Genomic DNA, 21,722 nt, shown 5'->3' with positions numbered 1-21,722 from the left:
CGTCAGACATACTGACAAACATTCCTCAGATGCCACCCACTTTTCGGTGATTGATTTGAAAAATAAATTTTTCAGCATCCATTTGCACCCAGATAGTCCATATTTAACCAGGTTTTACATACAGAGTCAGTATTGCTATAGAAGGCTCCCTCAAGGCTATTGTGATTCTGATTATCTTCAACAGGACAAAATGCAAAGACACCCTTTTACAGTATGTGGATGATATTTTGGTAGGTAGCCCCACAGACAACATACGGAAAGATTACACTATTGGTCTCCTCTGCATGCTTGCAGGAACAGGATACAAATTGGACAAAGAAATTACAATATGTGCAGACAGAGCTTCACTGTTTGGGGCAGACAATATCAAAAGGCAGGAGGAGGGTGACATCTGACAGAGCAGAAAGCATCAGAAACATGCCGAAACCAACGAGCACAAAACAAATGTAGCAGTTCCTAGGACTCTGCAATTACGTGAGACAGTGAGTATTTGATTATGCTGCCCTGACTGCATAACTTCTGACCACTCTACAAGAGCCCAATACCAATGAGAACAACATAAACTGATGAAAGGGAGCCAGCATTTTGACAGCTACAGAAAGCAATCACAAATGCTCCAGTGTTAGGTAGACCAGACTAAGATTCTGTCACTGTAATGGAATGACAAAGACTTCAGGACTGACTCAAAAAACATCAGTGGGACTCAAACCAATTGCCTACTACAGTGGGTTGCTAGATCCTCTCATTAAAGGTCACTACTCATGTGAGCAAGCACTGGCTACAGCAGCATTTGCAGTCCAGAAATGCACCACCATAGTGATGGGATCACCTTTAACACGATGTAGAGTATGCATTATTTGCTATCTTGCAAAGAGGCAAAAGTATCCTCACAACTCAGAGGGCATCCGGGCACGAAGTAATACTCTCAATACCATCAATGTAAGTGGTTTACTGTCACACACTGAATCCAGCATCATTCTTTGCATACCCAGTTACTGACGATGAACAGGTACAAGACTGTGCTAATTACATGCGAGATGAAGGAAGTAAGGTAGGAGAAGATCCCATCTTTCATAGACCAGGAAACAGGGATTAGACATTCTGGAGCAGCAGTTGTAATGGCTGAACAGCAGGGATCGTCTAATACATTACAAATTACTAGCCAGGTGCCACTACCTTTTCCACAGGTTGCAGAATTAGTGGCTATTATTGAATCACTGCAGCAAGCTGAGAGATTAGAGGTCATCATTTACTATGATTCAGCATATGTCACCATGTTATGACATTAAGTATGTTCGACCACTGACTTTCGTTTCACCACTGTTCATATTAGTTGTTCAATGTTCACCAGTAGCACATTACATTCTGTATTCGGTTTGGTTGCCTATTGGCTTTAACGTGGCATTAGACATTACATTCTGTATTCACTTTAGCTGCCTATTGGCTTTAACGTGGCATTAGACATTTTGAAATTTAGCTGCCTACTGGCTTTATCGTGGCGTTAGACATTGCAGATGAGCTGTGTTTTTCCACATGGTAAACCAAGCTGTGTTTTTCATATTTTGCTCTCACTGAACCCTAACATGATAAGGAAGCGCATATTTTGTGTTTTTCTCTAGTGCAGCCTTGGGAGAGACAGCCTTGAAAGCCTGGCCAACTTTCAACGCTTGTTTCTTCCAACTCTGACCTACAGTAGCCAACATTTTTTTTATAATTCCCCTCTAAGAGGGAGGGCTTTCTAGAAAGTTCTCTCGTAATTATTCAAAGACATAAAAAGATGACTCTGTTCAGTAGCGATGAATTCCGAGACTTCAATCAGGAGCGGGCGCCAGCCGCCTGACCTGTCCCATGGGGGTGGAAAATCTCTTTCTCGCAGTTGAACAGGAGTCGGACTTCTTGCTGGCATGAGAAAGATGAAGCATTTGGTGGGCCCTACTACGGTGATGAATTTTGACTTTTATTCTTTGCTTTGAAGTTATGCTATAATATAATCACATATATTTGCTGTGTAGATTGCAATTGAGAATCACTTTGATATATTTTCCTTTCATTGCTGTGACTATTTTTAATCGTGTGCCTCCAACCTACTAATCTCCTCTCTCAGGAACCTCGTGGTGAAGTAATAATAAATGTCTTCTTCAAACTAAGAAGTGCATTCCAGAGATTGTTTTCAGCTCGGTCATTAGTGAAAGCAAAACACCACCACTATACATTCTAGCATTCAAAGATGGGAAAGTAGGAGATTTCTTAAATCTGACGCCCCCCGTGATACACAAAGATTTATTGACACAATTAATGAAAGCTCTAACTCTTCCATCTCAAGTAGCAGTAATAGTGTGCAGCGCATACCAATCAGCAAGACCTTATCTCCAGGGGTAGCTCTCTGGCAGATTGGGCAGCAAAAGAAGCAGCAAATGCACCCGCCAAATTATAATGAATATGATGAACATACATTATGTATGATAATAAGCAGACAAGAGGATGCTACTGAGGTACCACCCTCAAATAGAGAGAGCAAAATTACATTTGTGGTAATTGCAAGAACAAGCACTACCTCAAGAAAGGGAGCTGTGGGAACAGCGAGGCTGCACGTAGTTACCAACAGATTTTATTTACAGGCAAGCCAGTAATGCCACAAGCCCTGTTGTGCACAGCTTTAGAGCAACTGCATCTCCCAGCACATACCGCAAAGGAGTATCTTCTTGCTACATTACAGGCAAATTGGTTTATTCCAGAACAATCTGAAATGATCACTTCGTACACTGCAGAACGGGCACTATGCCAACAGTACAGCCCAAAGCCCACACTAAAAGTGATCACCTCAACAATACCATGCCCAACAGGTCCATTTACATTTAGACTTTGTTGACGTGATTGAAAGATGTAAAAATTACAGGTATCTTATAGTAATTATTCGTCTCCACAATGGATTGAGGCAGGACCATGTGTACATCATGATGCTAAAGCAGCCAATTTTTTTAAATAAAGGAAGTAATACCTATGTGGGGAATTCCTGAACCAATCTGCTCAGATACCGGAACACACGTTGTTAATGCAATGTTCCAGGACATTTGCACCACAAATTGTCATCTGTTTACCACCCCCAAAGTAATGGTATTATGGAGCACCTCAATGGCCTCCTAAAAATTAAATAAGCATACTGTGTGCTACGTTACAAAACAAGTGGCTGCATTGCCTACCCCTAGCTTTATATGCCCTCAAAAATCAGCTAGGAAGTGACCATTTGGCACCACATCAAATAGTGGCAGGACAGCCCATGCCCACAACCTTAACAATGCAAAAAGTGCAGAACAAATCAAAGATTCAGCCCCAGTCACAGATCTGAGTTCAATCCATTGTGTTTTGGCACACCATGCCATTCCAGTTTGGACCCAACCATATGCAAATCAGTCTTGACCCTGCTCCCCATTGGAACAGTCTAGCCTGAAATGCCAGGCCAGGTCTTCCCTGGAACGGAAACAGGCATTCTGGGACCGTTTTTGCAGCAGCCATGTTAGCCTGAGTCCAGTGCACAGGGAACACAGGACCCATGTCTGGGCATACCCTTCCCACTTAGGGTGACAAAAGCAAAAAGAACAGATGAGGACATGGATCCCGTGCTCACTGTGCCACTGGATTCAAGACAGTGTGGCTGATGAAGGGTGATACATCTAATAGTATTCATGCTAGCTTATTAGATAATGTGTGGTTTCAACATACAACAGAGATCCGCACGCAGACTTCTAATGAATCAAGGTTTGTTTGTTCATTGATTCCACACGCCACCGTCTCCGACATGTTACACTCTTCTAAAGAGGTACCTCTGAATATTACCCTGTGTTTATTACACCTTTTCCTTTGCAGAATACGGGCGCAGATGCAGCCCGTGCAGGTAAAAGTGGAAATATTCCTAAAAAACACCACACAATATAAGAAAGAGTTAGCAGATATAGTGAATGTCTTAACAGAATGCAAAGAACTCGTAGTGAAGTTAGAGGCAATGCCAAGACAGGAACGATTAGGTACAAGAATGAAAAGTGGAGAGCTAAAACATTGCAACATGGATTTTTAGGGGTGTCCTGACCTACACTTTTCTGCAAGAATTACTCCGCCACACCTTGGCCCCACGTTTGTCAAGAGAGTACATATTTCTGAGTAAATGGATCAGTATACGTTCATGGTCACTGGCACCATGGTGACACATTTGGATGGAGGGTCCTTTCTTTATATAGAGGAAGCCAGAGTGACAATAGCACATGACAGAAGTGTCAGGAAGTGTCGGATGAGAACATATCTAGATGAACTTGGGTAGAAACACCTACAACTATTCTTTGTGTTTCAGAGGGAATGGAACAGTCCCACTGGGGAACAACATCAATTGCAGTACCACAATGTATAACGCTGACATGCAATGGAGTACCTCCAGGCTAATGGACTACTACTGGCACTGGGGAGAGCAGCTGTATGTGTGATTTTCTTCAGGTTGGAGTGGTCTCTGTTCTTCAGCCACCATGCACACCCCCTCTGTGTGGACAATTCAAAGCTACATGACCATCTCATGAGCTGTGCAACTGCCTTGCTGCACCATCATCGCAGGAAGAGAGCTGCAGATTATTTTGGCACTACAACCTGAAAAGACGTCCAGCAGGAGCACAGGTTGTTCAATGATGCCCAGTTGTTCTTTGGAAGCATCTTACATTCGTTCAAGCAAAAGCGACTGCACTTTGGTTGCAAATAACTTGTTGGGAACTCATGAAGGCGATCAACACCACTGAAGGTGGTTTAATGCAGTCAAAGAAGAGTTGCGAGCTATGAGAGTAATGCTCATGCAGCATAGGTATGTGCTAGACTTGATGTCAGCCATGGAGGGGGATGTATGTGCCAGAGTTGGGACTGCCTGCTTTATGTACGTCGCAGCCAATGATATGGACAATGGAACATTAACAGAGGCCATACAAGCTCTGCATACCTTGCAAAACAAGATGGTGGATGAGGCGGGTGTTCCTAATGAGTGGTTCTCAGGATGGTTTACTTGAATACCATCCTTGATGTCAAAATTATTTAAGGCCTTGTTGCCCATACTTGTAGTGCTCTTGATGTATTGTGTCTTCCAGTTAGTGATAGGATGCTGCAAAAGGGTTAACCAGAAGATGGGAGGGATGTTTACCACAAGATTGGTCAATAAAAATGTAGGACATTGAGGAGAACATAAATAAATTAATGCCTGCAAGTAAAGGGGGAAGGAGAGGAAATAGTTGAAGTTTCAACTAAAGGGAGGGAGGATGCTATGGAGAATGTAGAAAAGAGAGAAGGCCTAACCATGCGAATGGAAGCATCAGCAGAAAGAAGTGTAAAACAAGTATGAGGTAAAGGAAAAATACAGGCCTAAGCTGTTTACAATATAAGAATAGAGTGGGGGCTGGGTGGGAAGCCAGATACAAGTTCTAGTACATATATAATATAATTAGTAAACACAGCACAAATGAAGATTCACTTCTCTGAGAAAATATGTAGATAAAAGTAGACACACACGAACAAGATAAGCAGGTGGTTAGACGTTTCAGAACAGTAGGTGCATAGGGAGGACAGCATTGATATGCTTCAAAGCACGTGACTGTGAAGGACACCGGTGGTTCAGAGTATGTGAAAATGTATAAATAACATGTGCACTTGAGTAACATTCTGTAACGTGGTTAGATGTTTTTGCAGAAACTATTGTTTCCGTGTGGTTAGATGTTTTTTCAGAAAATATTGCTTCTTGCTGAAATTATAGGAGATAACGATATGCTCGAGCAAGCGCTTGATTTAAAATGCTAACAAGATGAATAACACGTAGCAGTTTTGGGACTATATTAGACACTGCCTGTTATGTTGAAGTTTGAGTTTCATTTCTACTGAGCTGTCTGACATCCCAGCTGTTATTTTGATAAAAACCTATACTATATTGCCAAGAGAAGTTGTGTGTCTTTTTACTTCTCTGACAACATAGACAACTCAGATTTTACAGTTTGAAACACATGCTCATCACACCTATGCTATGTTTGATCTCTTCCTGGTAAGTAAACGGCTAGTGCCATTGCCAGACTCTACCACAGGCAACACTGTGTATTAGATTATGCTCCCATCTCCGTCTCCCTTTCCTTTTCTAGGTTAGACACCGAGAGGAACAAAAGATGCTTACATAACCATTAACTGCATGACAGGATCCTCATGCAAGAGGCAGAACTGGCCATTACAAACTTTATGGTTGACATCAATAGAGATGGCAGAGCCAGATAGAACGTATGAGGCATGCCTAAAATGGTACTGAGGCAAAACATGTTTACATTGACAGCACCTCCCCGGAATAGAGATAGTATGCTGGGTAGATTGACACTTGGGCAACAACTCGAACTACTGAAAGCCAAACACATAAAGGTCATTGTTGCCCGAGACGTGGCATATGATACTAGCGCTACACACACACAGACGCAATAATTGGATATGGATAGGGCAGAGTGGCTTGAGTACAGTGACTGATTTCATAAGTGATACAGTCCTGTCATGTAATCCTGAAGACTGATTTATGAGAACCTTGGCAGCAGGCCTGGGTCTTAGGTGACAGGTCTCACAACACCAAACCAATCTGGCTTTAATGGAGGGTGCCAGTTTGGAGATAAGACAAACAAATACTTCAGATGAAAAAGTTCACGGCACATTCAATACCATGGTTGCCTCTATGGATGGCAAAAAGGCGTTCAACAGAGACACCTGGACATTCCTGAAATGCATGAATAAAAGTCTGGGATTTGTCCCACAATATCAGGCCTAGCGCATACCAGTTACCAATTTCTAATGGCATGCATTAGAGTCAATGATATATCATCGTTGAACATAGCAATTAAAAGAGGACAAGGCATGGGTAATTACTTGCTTGTTTGCCCTTTCGATAGAACCTTTTACAGACTGCGTTAGAACAAATGACAATTTCAAGGGTGTTAGGATTGGAGTACCCACATTGAAATTAACCATGTCTGCGGACAACTTAATGCTGTTGGTCACTGACCCACTCTAGTCCATGCCTGCTCTAATGCATGAACTGGAGAACTTTAGTAAAGGTTCGGGTTATAAGGTGAATTTTGCTAACTGCGTGGTATTAGGTCTATCTAGTCCAACAGACCAAACATTTGGATTCCAAGCACTCTGTTTGTTATACTTGGCCCCTAAAGTGGTGGTATATTTAGGAATAAAATTGTCCTCCTTTACCATACAATACATTATGTTGAACTACTTCAACAGCACATGAAACACTTCTGGTGGGTCAGAATCCTTGTAGTGAAAATGACCAAACTATCCAATGTACCCTACTGAGTTGAGACAATTCCACATTCAATATTGATTTCACTCAGTTTCCGAAAACACTCAATGCTTTCACATGCCAGATGATAAACGAGGATAGCTGCTAAATATATGCATCTCCCTGCCCCACCCAGCCTATTCCACATTGGTTCAGCTATTACCAAGAGATGCAATTCAGATTTGTGGTGGAACGGGAGGGAACCTGAAACAGACAGGCAACGGTGTTTTAGTTGACCATGCTATTGCAGGGAAGGCTCTGAGAACTGCACCAGCTATACAGAAAATAAACAAAAAAACAGCAGCTAGGGTCTCTACAATGATGACGGTGACATATGGTATAAACTGGAAACTCCTAAAGTGTTTAACCTCCAGTCCTTGTGCCTTTACAGCCAACCAGAAAACCCCAACTTTACACTTGGCTGTGACAGAAGTAGCTTCAGGAACTGCAGAGAGAAGAAATGTCCAATTTTAAGTTCACTGTTCCATAAAGGGAACATTATGTCCTTTGACGCGCTTTAGAGAGTATGGCGGCACACAGGTTGAATGCTATAAATATCTCCAATTAGACACAGTATGAACAGAGAGGAAGCCAAATGGGACATCACACCCTTTGAAAGGTGGTTACAAAGTGGAGATCGAAGCGAACACCTCATCACCTCTAATTAGAAGTTCAACCTGCTCTTCATCCTTAGGGCCCAAACAGTGGGATAGAAATACTGGGAAGGAATAAAAATAAAGGATATAAAAAGTATTGTGAAAGAGTGTCTGAGAGAATGATGGTGTCTGAAAAGTAAAAGGGACACTATGCATAAGGTGGTATCATACCCGGTAAAGATGCCCAAATGGGTTAGTGGAAGACACCACTAAGCTGGAAAGGCTACCCTGAAGCTGATATTTTAACACACATACCGTGCAATTGCCCAAAGTTAGAGGAATATTAGGAAAGGGTCCTAATAGCCTTAGGTGATGTGATCAGTACCCAAATCCACCGGGATGTAGGAGTCATTCTTTTTGGAACTGAGATTCCACATATCCAAAAGAGGCAAACAGTAGGTAGTAACCCTGGGGGCGGCAATGTTATCCCCTCTTCTGCGAGAAAAACTAATAAACCCCGAACAAAGGGATTGGCTGGATCACATATGGGAAACTCTACAGATGAAAAGGACGACCATGTCACTTAAGAATAGGATCAAGACTTTTGAAATAATGTGGTCTCCCTTCCCCTCAAACCTATCCACAGAATTTATGGAGCTGTACCATAGGAAGCGACACTTCTACACAGCTGAAGGAACAGAGGGAGATGTTAGGTTGACCTTTGATATTTGCACCTCGCCTGCAGTTTGGCAACTGTATATGTACTAAAATAATTGACTAAATACATGTAAACCTTAATATGCAAGCTATCGGTCTATAATTTATCCTGCAGAATTAATGAGGTGAAAAGACATTTACGTTTTGCATCGCATGAACAACCTCTTGTTACCGCCTCAGTGCTGCTTTGGTGTAAGTGCCACTATTTCTTTCAGGCTCGTACACTACAAGTGCCCATATCTGGACTTATTTCAGTCTTTGATTCCTTGTCTACAATGCGTGACATATGAGCTTCTCAGCTGCTCTTTTCATTCTCTTAAATGTCATATTGCAGCCAGTCTTACTAACTAACTGTTAACTGGCACATTAAGTTTAAAGTGTTGTCTGCAGCACAAGGCCAAATTGGGCAAGGTGTTCCTCCTTCATGATCAACAGGATCTTCATTTTATGGTGATCAGAAGACTTCTGCTGATTCCCCAATACCTCCTCTCTGACCACTCATTTTCAAAGGGCACACACAGCTGGTGTTAAGTGGAGGTTGTTCGGTTTCCGTTTACTCCCGCTGGAAACTTGTTTCCTGATGTGCTACCCGGGTTGCTGGTTTTCAAAGCCAGTAAATTGGCAAAAACTATTTTAAAAAAGGAATTTCAGATTGTTGCCCCTCTCTGCACAATTTTCCAGGTGTTCCAAAATGGGAGGGTAAAAATAACCCCCAAGGAAGAAGAGGAAATTCTGTGATGATTAATTATTTATACTGGTGGAGAGATGTGTGACTGAGAATGAAAAGCTTTTTAGCAATGCCTTTTTCAGTGTCTGAAGCCACAAAAAATGTCTGGGCCAGAATTTGTGATCATATCAATGAAGTGGGTATCACAAAAAGACCACCAAGGAGATCAGAAAAAGGTGGCCACCTCATCAGGCAATGCAGAAATTACTGATTGTAGTAGTACATTAAAAAGATGCTGTCAAAAAATAGGGTTATTGGTATTGGCATGATGCTCTTATGGTACAGCGGTCTGGGATGGATGTTCTTCAAAGGGCATTTGAATAGCCTGCATCAACACCTACTACTGCCCTAAGTGAAGAACTAGGCATGAGAAGATCTGACGAACTGGTGGCAAGTAGATCAGCATTCTTCCAGCTGAGTAATGGAATAGCCGTTCAGCAAGTGGAATCGAGAACACCCTCATACTTGAGGGGAATGTGATGATTCAGTGGCCCACAACCATGAGAAACAAATGGCAGATAATGTTTCTTGGATCACCCAGAATGACGAATAAAGGCTGAATAATAATAATAATAAGAAGGGGATGAAGTTTTGGGCACAGAAGTGTATAAATGGCACTACCGGAGAAAACCAGGTAAAACAGTCCTCCTGTGGTCCTCCCTGTCTTATAAACACCAACACTGAAATATTAGCTGGGTGATATCAGCTAGGTTGCTCCCATATCTGAGTGAGCTGGTCCTCCTAGAGCTGGCAGAATTAATTCATTCCTGGACACCCAAAGGCAAATAGTATGCGCGTGATCTTTGCCAGGATGCAGCACCTGCGACTGGAGCTATGGATGCTGGCATGCTCAATAAGGGAATGTTACTCAGACAGTAATATAGAGAGAAGCATGGTGACATCTCTCTATGCTGATATTTTACTTTATAACAACAATTCCCAGTAAAATCGGCCAAACGTTGACAGAATTAATTAGGTAAAGCAATGTGTCAGGATTATGCATTAACTGGATGAAATCTGACATGATGGCTCTACCCCTGGGGATTGTCTGCTTTAAATTGCAATTCCTGCTGCAGCAGACGATCTCGGTGGTGAGATACCTCGGTATATAGATTCACAGAGATTCACAATGGAAGTAGTACACAATGATGGACCTGTGATGAACAACATCCATGAGTTGGTAAACCACTAGATTACATTACCTCTGCCAATGACGGGTTTATAGCACTTCTCAAGATGGTGCTGCTGCCTCAGCACCTGTACATATTTATTAAGAGCCCAATACCAGTGACATATATTCTTTAGGCATCTGCACATGCTGGCAGTAAACCTCATCTGGGCTAACAGCTAACTGCTCTGGAACACATTCACAATACTTAATCACTGATGTGCCCTCTCTCCAGACCCTAAAAGCATATAAATGCAGTATAATGCCCACATTGGGCTTGAAACCACTTGTCCAAGGTGGGTGGGTCCAAGGATCTTTACTCTCTGGAGATAAGTTTCTGTGACAATCCATGTGTGCCCCCAAATGCAGAAGCTAAGGCACTGCAGTAGGTGTTGAAATTAGGTCTCAATTGTATACATGATTTATATCCTCAGGCATGGTTTTCATTGCTACAGCAATTTAAAGCACTGGGTGACAGAAAAGCTCAATATATGTTATACAATACAGATTGTGCAGTGCACTCTGCTCGGGCAACCTGTTACACCAAAAGAGGCACCAAACTATGTGGCTCGCACCAACTTTCTCAAAACGTCTTGTCTTGACAACTGGTTATACAAATATATATATATAGAGATACACTAGAGTGTCAAGCAATGCAGATGACCCAAACGAGACATCAGTGGGATAAAGACCTGCCTGCACCATTGATTGAGGACCAAAAGAAGCACAGTTGCATGAACAAGAAGGATATTCTGCTAAATAGCAGATGCAGGCAGCTGTACTGCTGTCTTTTAGCCGTATGCAATATGACAGAGATGTGCAAATATGTAGGTCAACTTAGTACACCTGGCATGACTCTGTCCTGTTATTTATAGGTTCCGGATTAACACTTTTGACAAACTGACCGAAATGACAAAGGAAGCACTGATGCCCACTCACTTATAGTGCAATGGGTGAGGGATCTACCTGCAGCGATACATAGGCCTGCAGATCTAAATCTAGCCAAACGTAAGGTGGATGTGAGGTGGGGTCATGGCCCTGCCCCAAAAGTGAAAGAGTGTTAAAAAGACCATATCTACTGTATAGATGCAGCAGTTACTCAGGCGCTCCTGCAGGTCACCTTTTTTAGACTAAAGAACATCTGGTGAAAAACAACAGAGAGGTATAGGAGCTACTGTGCACGCAACAGAGAAGGATACTGGTGCACAAGAGAACATATTTGGTTTTGGTAACATGATGCTGGTAATGGAGACTACAGAGAGAGTGAAACAAAGGGGGTCATTCCAACCCTGGCGGTCGGTGCTAAAGCGGCGGCCAACCCGCCAACAGGCAGGCGGTAAAAAAAATGGAATTCTGACCCTGGCGGAAACCGCCAACACAGCCCGCCACTTTAACACTCCGACCGCCACGGCGGGACAAACAAACAGCGCAACGGTCACCGCCAACAGACAGGCGGCAGACAATGTACCGCCCACCCTATCACAACCCACCAATCCGCCACCTTTTCGGGGCGGGAGCCCCGCCGATAAAAACACGGCGGAAACAGACTACGAACGGGAAAACGCTCACCTCTACACACTCCACGAGGAATCTGGACAGCATGGAACCAGAACTACACATCCTACCAGCTATTGTCTACCTGCTCCTCTACCAGGAGCACGAACGCCGGCGCAGAAGACAACGGTGAGTACTGCACCTACGACACAGGGGAGGGGGGAGGAGAAAAGATTACGGGCACACACATACGCGACACACCCAATCAATGCAGAGCAACAACTAAGAGTGACACCCCCCAAACCCCCCAGCAGAATGCAAAGACAAAATAATATCATCATGAAATTCAAATATATTGCAAGGCTAAGAAATAAATAATTCGAACATCTAATAACTATATACACATATGTAAATTGTCCTGGCAAAATAGTCTTTCAGTCATTGTACGTGGGCCAATGGTCCTCAACACATGGGCAAAGCCCACACAGGAGACCCGATTCCATTGGAGAGAACACTGCAGGGGCATCAGATAGCAAAACTACAGGCACCTCAGGGGGAAGGCAAGGGGGGGCACCTCAGCCAGATGAGTCCACGACGCCAGATCCACGAGGGGCCTCCATGGCCACTGTCCCATCCTGGGGAGTGCAAAGCCACAGTCTCTCAAGTCCATACAGTGGGTGGTTTGCCCACTGTCATATCCTGGGGAGTGCAAAGCCACAGTCTCTCAAGTCTCTACAGTGGGTGGTTTGCCCACTGTCATATCCTGGGGAGTGCAAAGCCACAGTCTCTCAAGTCCCTACAGTGGGTGGGCTGCCCACTGTCATATCCTGGGGAGTGCAAAGCCACAATCTCTCAAGTCTCTACAGTGGGTGGTTTGCCCACTGCTTTATCCTGGGGAGTGGAAAGCCACAGTCACTCAAGTGGATTACAGACTCCACTGGTACTGGAGGAGTCTTGGTGGCCAGAGTGTATCGTGCAGCCCTGCCCGACACAGATCCGGGCCTGCCCCTACTGCCAATGGGCCAGCGGTGCTTGAGAGGAAGGGCCCAGCGGAGCGGTGCTTGAGAGGAAGGGCCCAGCGAAGCGGTGCTTGAGAGGAAGGGCCCAGCGGAGCGGTGCTTGAGAGAAAGGGCCCAGCGGAGCGGTGCTTGAGAGAAAGGGCCCAGCGGAGCGGTGCTTGAGAGAAAGGGCCCAGCGGAGCGGTGCTTGAGAGAAAGGGCCCAGCGGAGCGGTGCTTGAGATGAAGGGCCCAGCGGAGCGGTGCTTGAGAGGAAGGGCCCAGCGGAGCGGTGCAGAGACGGCGGTGCCCAGCGGAGTGGTGCTTGAGGTGAAGGGCCCAGCGGAGCGGTGCTTGAGAGGAAGGGCCCAGCGGAGCGGGGCAGAGACGGCGGTGCCCAGCGGAGCGGTGCTTGAGAGGAAGGGCCCAGCGGAGCGGTGCTTGAGAGGAAGGGCCCAGCGGAGCGGTGCTTGAGATGAAGGGCCCAGCGGAGCGGTGCAGAGACGGCGGTGCCCAGCGGAGCGGTGCTTGAGAGGAAGGGCCCAGCATAGCGGTGCTTGAGAGGAAGTGCCCAGCATAGCGGTGCTTGAGAGGAAGGGCCCAGCATAGCGGTGCTTGAGAGGAAGGGCGGAGCGGTGCTTGAGAGGAAGGGCCCAGCGGAGCGGTGCAGAGACGGCGGTGCCCAGCGGAGCGGTGCTTGAGAGGAAGGGTCCAGCGGAGCGTTGCTTGAGAGGAAGGGCCCAGCGGAGCGGTGCTTGAGAGGAAGGGCCCAGTGGAGCGGTGCAGAGACGGCGGTGCCCAGCGGAGCGGTGCTTGAGAGGAAGGGCCCAGCGGAGCAGTGCTTGAGAGGAAGGGCCCAGCGGAGCGGTGCTTGAGAGGAAGGGCCCAGCGGAGCGGTGCTTGAGAGGAAGGGCCCAGCGGAGCGGTGCTTGAGAGGATGGGCCCAGCGGAGCGGTGCTTGAGAGGATGGGCCCAGCGGAGTGGTGCTTGAGAGGAAGGGCCCAGCGGAGCGGTGCTTGAGAGGAAGGGCCCAACGGAGCGGTGCAGAGACGGCGGGCCCCTGTTCAGCAGTTCTTGTCTTGAAGGGCCCTGTTCAGCGGTTCTTGAGACGGCGGGCCCCTGTTCAGCGGTGCTTGTCTTGAAGGGCCCTGTTCAGCAGTTCTTGTCTTGAAGGGCCCTGTTCAGCGGTTCTTGAGACGGCGGGCCCCTGTTCAGCGGTGCTTGTCTTGAAGGGCCCTGTTCAGCGGTTCTTGTCTTGAAAGGCCCTGTTCAGCGGTTCTTGTCTTGAAAGGCCCTGTTCAGCGGTTCTTGTCTTGAAGGGCCCTGTTTGACTTGTCTCTCCAGGGCACCAGATCCGGCCAATATATGGTGTTCACTCGCCATCCGACTTCTCGCTTGCGGGGCCCTCCTGTGCTGGTGTCCCGTGCCCGTGGGTGTCCTCCTTCAACCCCGGAATGGGGCTGGTTGGCCCCTCCTGGGCAGCTCGCCTGCTGCCGGACTTGTCGGCCGTGCTGCCCTTGCCATCCTTCCGTGAGTCTCTGTGGCCCTTGCCTCCCTTTGTAGGTGTGCTAGGTGGCACCCCACTTCCTGACTGTGCCATGGTAGTGCCTGTGGAGGCTGCCGTCTCTGTTCTCTCGCGCCGGGCATTACCTTTTTTGGATTTCTTCCCGGGGGGTGGGCTGGCTGTCCCTTTACTGCTGGCCGATGTACCTGCCCTTGAAGGTGGTGGACTCCAATATCCCTGGACGATGGTCCTTGTAGGTCCAGGGGTTGTGGTGGCTGAGGTGCTGATTGGACTCTTACGAGATGGAGGGGGTGGGTCAGGTGATGGAAAGAGGTTAATTTTGGAGAGGAAAAACTTTTTAGGAGCAATGGGAAGGGTAGGGGCAGTGGGTATGGGAGTGGAGGAAAAGGATGTGGTTGTAGGAGAGTCAAGTGTGCGGTCTTTGGGTGCAGGTGCTTGTGCTGGAGGCTGTCGTGAGGTGGATGGCTGTTGGGTGGGTGGGTGCCTGCGTTTGTGTGGTTTGGAAGAGGGGGTGACAGACACAGTGGGAGAGGACACAGGGGACGTGTAAATGGCAGTGGGGGTGGTGACTGCACGTGTGCGGAGTGTCCTGGTGGGTGTGCTGGTGATGGACGTAGTGGCTGATGATGTTGTGCATGCAAGTGTGAGTGGAGACGTCACAGGGAGGGAGGAGGGAGACGAGGAGGAGGGGGACACAGAGGAGGCAGTGGCTGTTGGTATGTCTGCATGTGGGTGTTGCTTGTGTGAATGCTTGTGTGATGTGTGGTGCTTATGTCTGGATGAGCTTCCCTTGGGTGTTGAGGTGTGTGCAGGCTGGTCTGTAGGTGTGTCTGGGATAGGCAGAGGAACAGGGGAGTGGGACTGGGTGGAGGGAGTTGGAGGAGGGAGGCAGGAGACAGGGACAATGGCTGCCGTCAGTGCTGAGGCCAGAGCGTTGAACGATCGCTGATGGGCAGCCTGACCCGAATGAATGCCCTCCAGGTATGCACTGCTCCGGTGCACCTCCCTTTCTACCCCCTGGATGGCATTCAAAAGGGTAGACTGCCCAACAATGAGCGTCCGGAGGAGGTCAATGACGTCCTCACTGAGGGCAGCAGGGGTAACTGGGGCAGGGCCTGAGGTGCCTGGGGCGAAGGAGATGCCCGCCTTGGTGTGCGAGCGGGCACGGGGCGAATGCTGAGGGGCTGCTTGGAGGGCGGAGCTGGTGCGCTGGGTGGCGGCTGTACCTGTTGTTGCGGTGGGCACGGATGTTGCCGCCACCACAAGGGAGCTCTCTTTCGAGGACGTGTCTGTGTCGCTGATGTCTCTACGGGTCCCCGTTGTGGAGCCCCCTCGCCCTCCGTCTCACTGGTGAAATCAGAGTCCGTTGTATGGCCCTCCGGGGCCATGTGAGATGCAGCTCCCTCGTGCTCCGATGCCACTTCTCCTCCGCCTGATGATGCTAATGCACACATGAACAGGAAGAGCAGCAAAAAAAGGGGGGGGGGTAACATAAAGACATGTTGAGTGCATGCATTGGCAACACAGTTGGCGGAGAGGACAGACACAGAAGCCCCCTGCACTACGCCGCGCACTTGGGGTACACTACTCAATCAGTGAGACTTGCCCTACAAGCCAATGGACGACAACTGCACACATAGGTGACACAGGGCCATGGATAGCTGTACTTGGCACCCTACAGAGGTGGGGGGCGGGGGCACAGGGCCATGCCTTACGGGTGGGACTAGCCTACAGAAATCGCCCTGGCCTAGGGATACCCACAGCCCTCCTCCCCCACCCAGACACCTCCACTGCGCGCTAAGATAGCAGAATGTGCTGGTACTCACCCCCTTGTGTCTGCTGTGATGTCCTCACGCACCCATCCAAATCTGGGTAGGCCACCGCCAGGATCCGAGACATCAGGGGGGTCAATTGACGTGTGGCACCCCTCCTACGTTGGGAGGCCATCCCCAGCAGAGCCTCTGCGGTCTTTCTGCTCCCGCGGCGGATGTCCTCCCACCTCTTGCGGCAGTGGGAGCCCCGACTGTTGTGGACCCCCAGGGTCCGGACGTCCTTGGCTATGGCACGCCAAATGTCGACTTTCTGATGGGCGCTGACCTATGTGACATGTACAGGGAGAGGAAATAAAATATCATCATTTTCTGCATGCTCGATGTGAGTGGCCCCCGCCTCCCCACCCTTGCCATATGGCACATGCTCTCATCTGTCGTTTGATGCATGCCTCATTCGCACCCCTCCCCACCATCGTTCATTCACCCCACTCAACCAGGCATTGGCCACAAAGCATGGTTCCCAGTGTACTTACCTGTTGGTCTGGAGGACTGTAGAGTAGCGCATACTGGGGGAGGACCCCATCCACGAGTATCTCCAATTCTTCGGAAGTGAAGGCAGGGGCCCTTTCCCCAGTCGCAGCAGCCATTGTCTCTTCCAGACCGAGGTCACAGCAGCACTTGCAGTATAGGTCCTCTCCTGTGGATGATCAGGTCTCGAGTGATTAAGCAGATAGAAAATGGCTGTCACGCCCACGGCGGTGCGTACCGCGACCGCCGGCGCACATCGTCATTGGCTCCTGAAACCCATAGGGTTCAATGTTAACCAATGCAGCTTTGCACCGCGGTCTTCAACCGCCTACCGCCACGGTGTGCCATGCCAGCGCATTGACCTCCCATCCCACTGTCACACTTCACAGGTCAGGCAGCCGCCATTTCAAGGGCCCACATGGCTTAATTACTACTGCGTCACACAGGCCTAGGCCTTGCATCGCCACTCATACAAGCCATTCAATGCATAGAGATTCGTGTACTGTGCAAGCTGTGGGAACGTACCTGTGGGTTGATTGACTCTGTGCTCCATGTTCTCCTTCCTAGGCACCGTCCGCTGGGACTTGCGTGGAGATGGAGGAATGTTCCCATGTACAGACCGCTGGTGGACCTGTTGACAATGGAAGAAAGACATGTCATACTGACATACAGACTTGACAGAGCCACTATACAGGAACTGTGTGCCCAGCTGGAGCCAGACCTGATGTCACCCATCCGCCAACCCACAGGGATTCCCCCTCTAGTGCAGGTTCTGTCAGTACTCCATTTTTTGGCAAGATTGTCATTTCAAACAACAGTGGCCATTTCATCAGGGATGTCTCAGCCTATGTTTTCAAAGGTGTTCTCCAGAGTGTTGTCTGCCCTGATGAAATACATGCGGAGCTACATTGTTTTCCCTGAGGTGGGCGATTTGGCTACAGTGAAGGGTGATTTCTATGCCCTTGGACATATTCCCAACATCATTGGTGCCATTGATGGGACTCATGTGGCTTTGGTTCCCCCCAGAGGAAGTGAACAGGTGTACAGGAACAGAAAAATGTATCATTCGATGAATGTCCAGGTGGTCTGTTTGGCTGACCAGTACATCTCCCATGTAAATGGCAAGTTCCCTGGGTCAGTGCATGACGCGTACATCATGCGAAATAGCAGCATCCCTTATGTGATGGAACAACTACAGAGGCACCGTGTGTGGCTAATTGGTGACTCTGGTTACCCCAACCTGTCCTGGCTACTGACCCCAGTGAGGAATCCCAGGATCAGGGCAGAGGAACGGTACAATGAGGCCCATGGGCGTACTAGGAGGGTGATCGAACGCACCTTCGGCCTCCTGAAGGCCAGGTTTAGGTGCCTGCATATGACAGGTGGGTCCCTAATGTACTCACCAAAGAAGGTGTGCCATATCATCGTGGCCTGCTGTATGCTTCACAACCTGGCTTTGCGACGCCAGGTGCCTTTCCTGCAGGAGGATGGTCCAGATGGTGGTGTTGTGGCAGCTGTGGAGCCTGTGGAGAGTGAAGAGGAGGAAGACGACGGGGACGACACAGACACGAGGGACACAGTGATACAACAGTATTTTCAATAACACACAGGTAAGAATCAACACCGCCATTTTACAATTACTTTCAGTCTCCTGGCTCTCTACTGTCTGAGTTTCCCCCCAGTGTATGTTAACTGAGTTGTGACTTTCTCTTCCGTTTTCAGAGATGTGGGCCCCACTGCGTGACCTCTGTTTTGTTTGCCCATGGACTACAGCTGTGTGACAGTGGTATGTTGTCATCACAATGTAAATAAACATTTTGGCAACGTTATGTCTAATACATTTGTTCAAAATACAGGCAGACTCCAGATTATTTTTGTGCAATAAGTGATTTTATTAAAGTGCTAAATTTAGGAACATGGTTGAAACTCGGTGATGGGTGATGGTGGAGGAATGTCCATGGCAGAGTCCAGATTTTCAGTCTCACAGGTGCATTGTCCATATGCCTGTGGAAGGATGGAGCAGGGGCAGTTTAAGGTTGGACAGGGTGACAATGTGGGACAGTGGGATGACATCAGGGGGTATCCTTTGCTGGCGGGGGTCTTGGCATCCTACTCTGTCTTCTTCCGAGATCTCAGGCCCCGCTTGCGGGTGGTTCTTCTTCTGCAGGAGGTGGGGTTCTGGTGGCCTGTTGTTGTGTGGGGGCCTCCTGTCCACTAGCGCCGGCGGTAGCCTGTTCTTGGTCCATGCTAGTGACAGGGGCCCTTTGTGGTGCCACATGGTCCCGCAATGTGGTGACAATCTGGTTAAGAGCCATGACGATGGTCCCCATTGCGGAACTTATGGTTCGGAGTTCTTCCCTGAACCCCATGTACTGTTCCTCCTGCAGTACCTGGATCTCCTGGAACCTGGTCAGTACCGTAGCCATCGTCTCCTGGGAGTGGTGGTATGCTCCCATAATGGAGGATAGGGCCTCGTGGAGAGTGGGTTCCCTGGGCCTGTCCCCCCCCTGTCGCACAGCAGCCCTCCCAGTTCCCCTGTTTCCCTGGGCCTCTGTCCCCTGGACGTGTGCCCACTACCACTGCCCCCAGGTCCCTGCTGTTGTTGGGGTGGTGGGTTAACCTGGGTGCCCTGTAGTGGTGGACACACCGCTGATTGACGTGTCCTGGAGACAGAGGCATGGGCCCGCTGGGTGGGAGCTGTGCTGGTGTTCCCAGAGGGGGTTAGGTCTGCTGTGGCCTGTGGCTGTGTGAGGGGAACCGACTGTCCCGAGGTCCCCGATGGGCCGGGCTGGTCATCTGGGTCCAGGGAGACAGAGCTGCTGTCATCACTGGGGGCCTCTTCTGGGGGTGGAATGGACATTTCTGGACCCTCCTGGGCGGTGTGGTGGCGTTCGGGTCCTGCAGGGGTATAAGAGTATGGTTATTGGTTCTGTGTGTGCCATAGTGTGCAATGGGTGGGTGCCCGTGTACCCCAGTGCTGGCATTCCCTTGTGGGGCTGTTGTGACGGTGGCTTGTGGGGGAGATGTTTATGTGCAGTGGGCATGCTTTGGTGATGGGTGTCCATGCTTTGTGGACGCATGCAGGCCTAGGTGTTGGGATGGGTGGGTTGTGATGGTGAGCCATTTGCAAGCAGTTGGTGTGATGGGGGTGGGGGTGAGGATTGGGGTATGATTTGGCATGCAGGTGGGGTGGGGGGAATGACGTAGTGTAGATTTGACTTACCAGAGTCCATTCCTCCAGCTACTCCTGCGAGGCCCTCAGGATGCAGGATGTTCAAGACTTGCTCCTCCCATGCTGTCAATGTTGGGGGAGTAGGTGGGAGTCCGCCGCCAGTCTTCTGCACTGCGATGTTGTGCCTTGATACTGAGAGAGCGTAGTTTAAAATATTACATGTCATAGACGTGAAATGCTTATGTTTAACAATGCTGCATTAATAATTGAAATGTATTAATAAACATGGAGAATTATTCACCTGTGTAAACTAATGTCAACTAGAAGAAATAATCATTTATAATTGTGTGCATTATTACGTATAAAACCGCATTCATTAGAACTCGTACATCTTAAGTTAGCATGAGTCGCGAATTAGCTGTGTAACTCTCATATTAAAGCGTATTTTTCTGTTTCTCCAGTGTGCTGACTTGCAAAAGACCATGACCCAGCAATTGTTCTTTTTCTTTACTTATTCGCAACATTTCAAGACTCTCCCATTCGCATGCTAGTAGCTTTTAGTATAAATTATAAGACTTCGAAACAAACATGGATACTTTCAAGGACAATAAAGCGAGGAGAAGAGAACTCTTAACCCAAGATGTGTGCCAAGGAGATGAAATAACCCCGGATATGCCACCTACGAAAACGTCAATTATGAAGACCAATTAGGATTTAGACAGATATCATGAAATGACAAATGCCTTTACTTAGATAGACTGACGGTGATCTAACTGATGTCCTGAAGACGAAGACTGATCCTGTATGCTGACCTATCTAGAGGAGGGTAATAACATTACTAATGAAATCTATTTTGCCTTTTCTTTCTAGGTACCAACTGCTGTATATTTTGATTAGAGATCTTAGTTAGACGTTTTTCCAAATTGATGTTCAAAATTGTTTTACATGAAGCCCCACATGTTAATGCTAATTCGAGGTTAGATGAGGTATTCATTAGACTGACGGAATTGACGTGACTGACGAGGAGCTATGCTGAACTGAGACCTCTAGGAGGTATTATGTACCGCGATCTGTTCTTATCGACATAACTATCTTATGTTCCTGATCTTTGCATTATTGAAAGCTTATCGTAGTTGTCACCTTGTGATTATGTTCATATGCTTCTTGGTCTTGAGACTAACGCATTTACTATTAGATTGTAATCAATAGGGAATAAATTCACTAAAATCTCTATTAAGGTGTGGTTATTCGTGACTGAAAGGTTATGATTGCGCCAAAGGTTTATTAATGACTAAAGCGAAATATATTTTGATGCTAACTTTTGACAATGTTATTGACATATTGATTGACTTATTGATTGGTTATCTCGTCTTACGGAGTCTCACCACTGGGCCCAAAGATTCATCGACCTAAAACGAGTCCTGATGTGTATAAATTAACATAGACAGACGCGTTAACAGTTCTGGTAACAGAGCAACGGTTTGGCCCTTGGGGGCCCTAGGACGGAGTTTTCATTGTTAAATTTTTTTTCTGTGATAATGAAATTTGGTGAGACGATGAGTGGCTAGGTTCGCCATGGCTTTCCTGGGATCTTGGAGCCTGCCCGAATGAGTTGGGAATGTTCTCGGCGCCATAGTATGTGTGGTTAGGGTCTTTGCGCTTATTAAATCTTATGCATCTTGCAGGTGGT

The 21,722-nt window shown here is 47.8% G+C and overlaps 1 protein-coding gene across 2 annotated transcripts in view; it reads right to left on the bottom strand.

The window, feature by feature from the left end:
• PACC1 (proton activated chloride channel 1) overlaps positions 1–21,722 on the bottom strand; it is a 166,417-nt gene that overhangs the window by 104,214 nt on the left and 40,481 nt on the right. Inside the window, exon 3 of one of the 2 annotated variants that reach the window (XM_069233924.1) lies at positions 20,084–20,224. The exons of the other annotated variant lie outside the window; for it this stretch is intronic. Coding sequence (XP_069090025.1) covers positions 20,084–20,224 — 141 coding nt within the window. The remainder of the gene's footprint in view (positions 1–20,083; positions 20,225–21,722) is intronic. 2 annotated transcript variants of the gene reach the window in all.

Source organism: Pleurodeles waltl, chromosome 5, assembly GCF_031143425.1.
Source record: "Pleurodeles waltl isolate 20211129_DDA chromosome 5, aPleWal1.hap1.20221129, whole genome shotgun sequence".
NCBI lineage: Eukaryota > Metazoa > Chordata > Amphibia > Caudata > Salamandridae > Pleurodeles > Pleurodeles waltl.
This window is presented reverse-complemented; position numbering and strand designations above follow the sequence as displayed.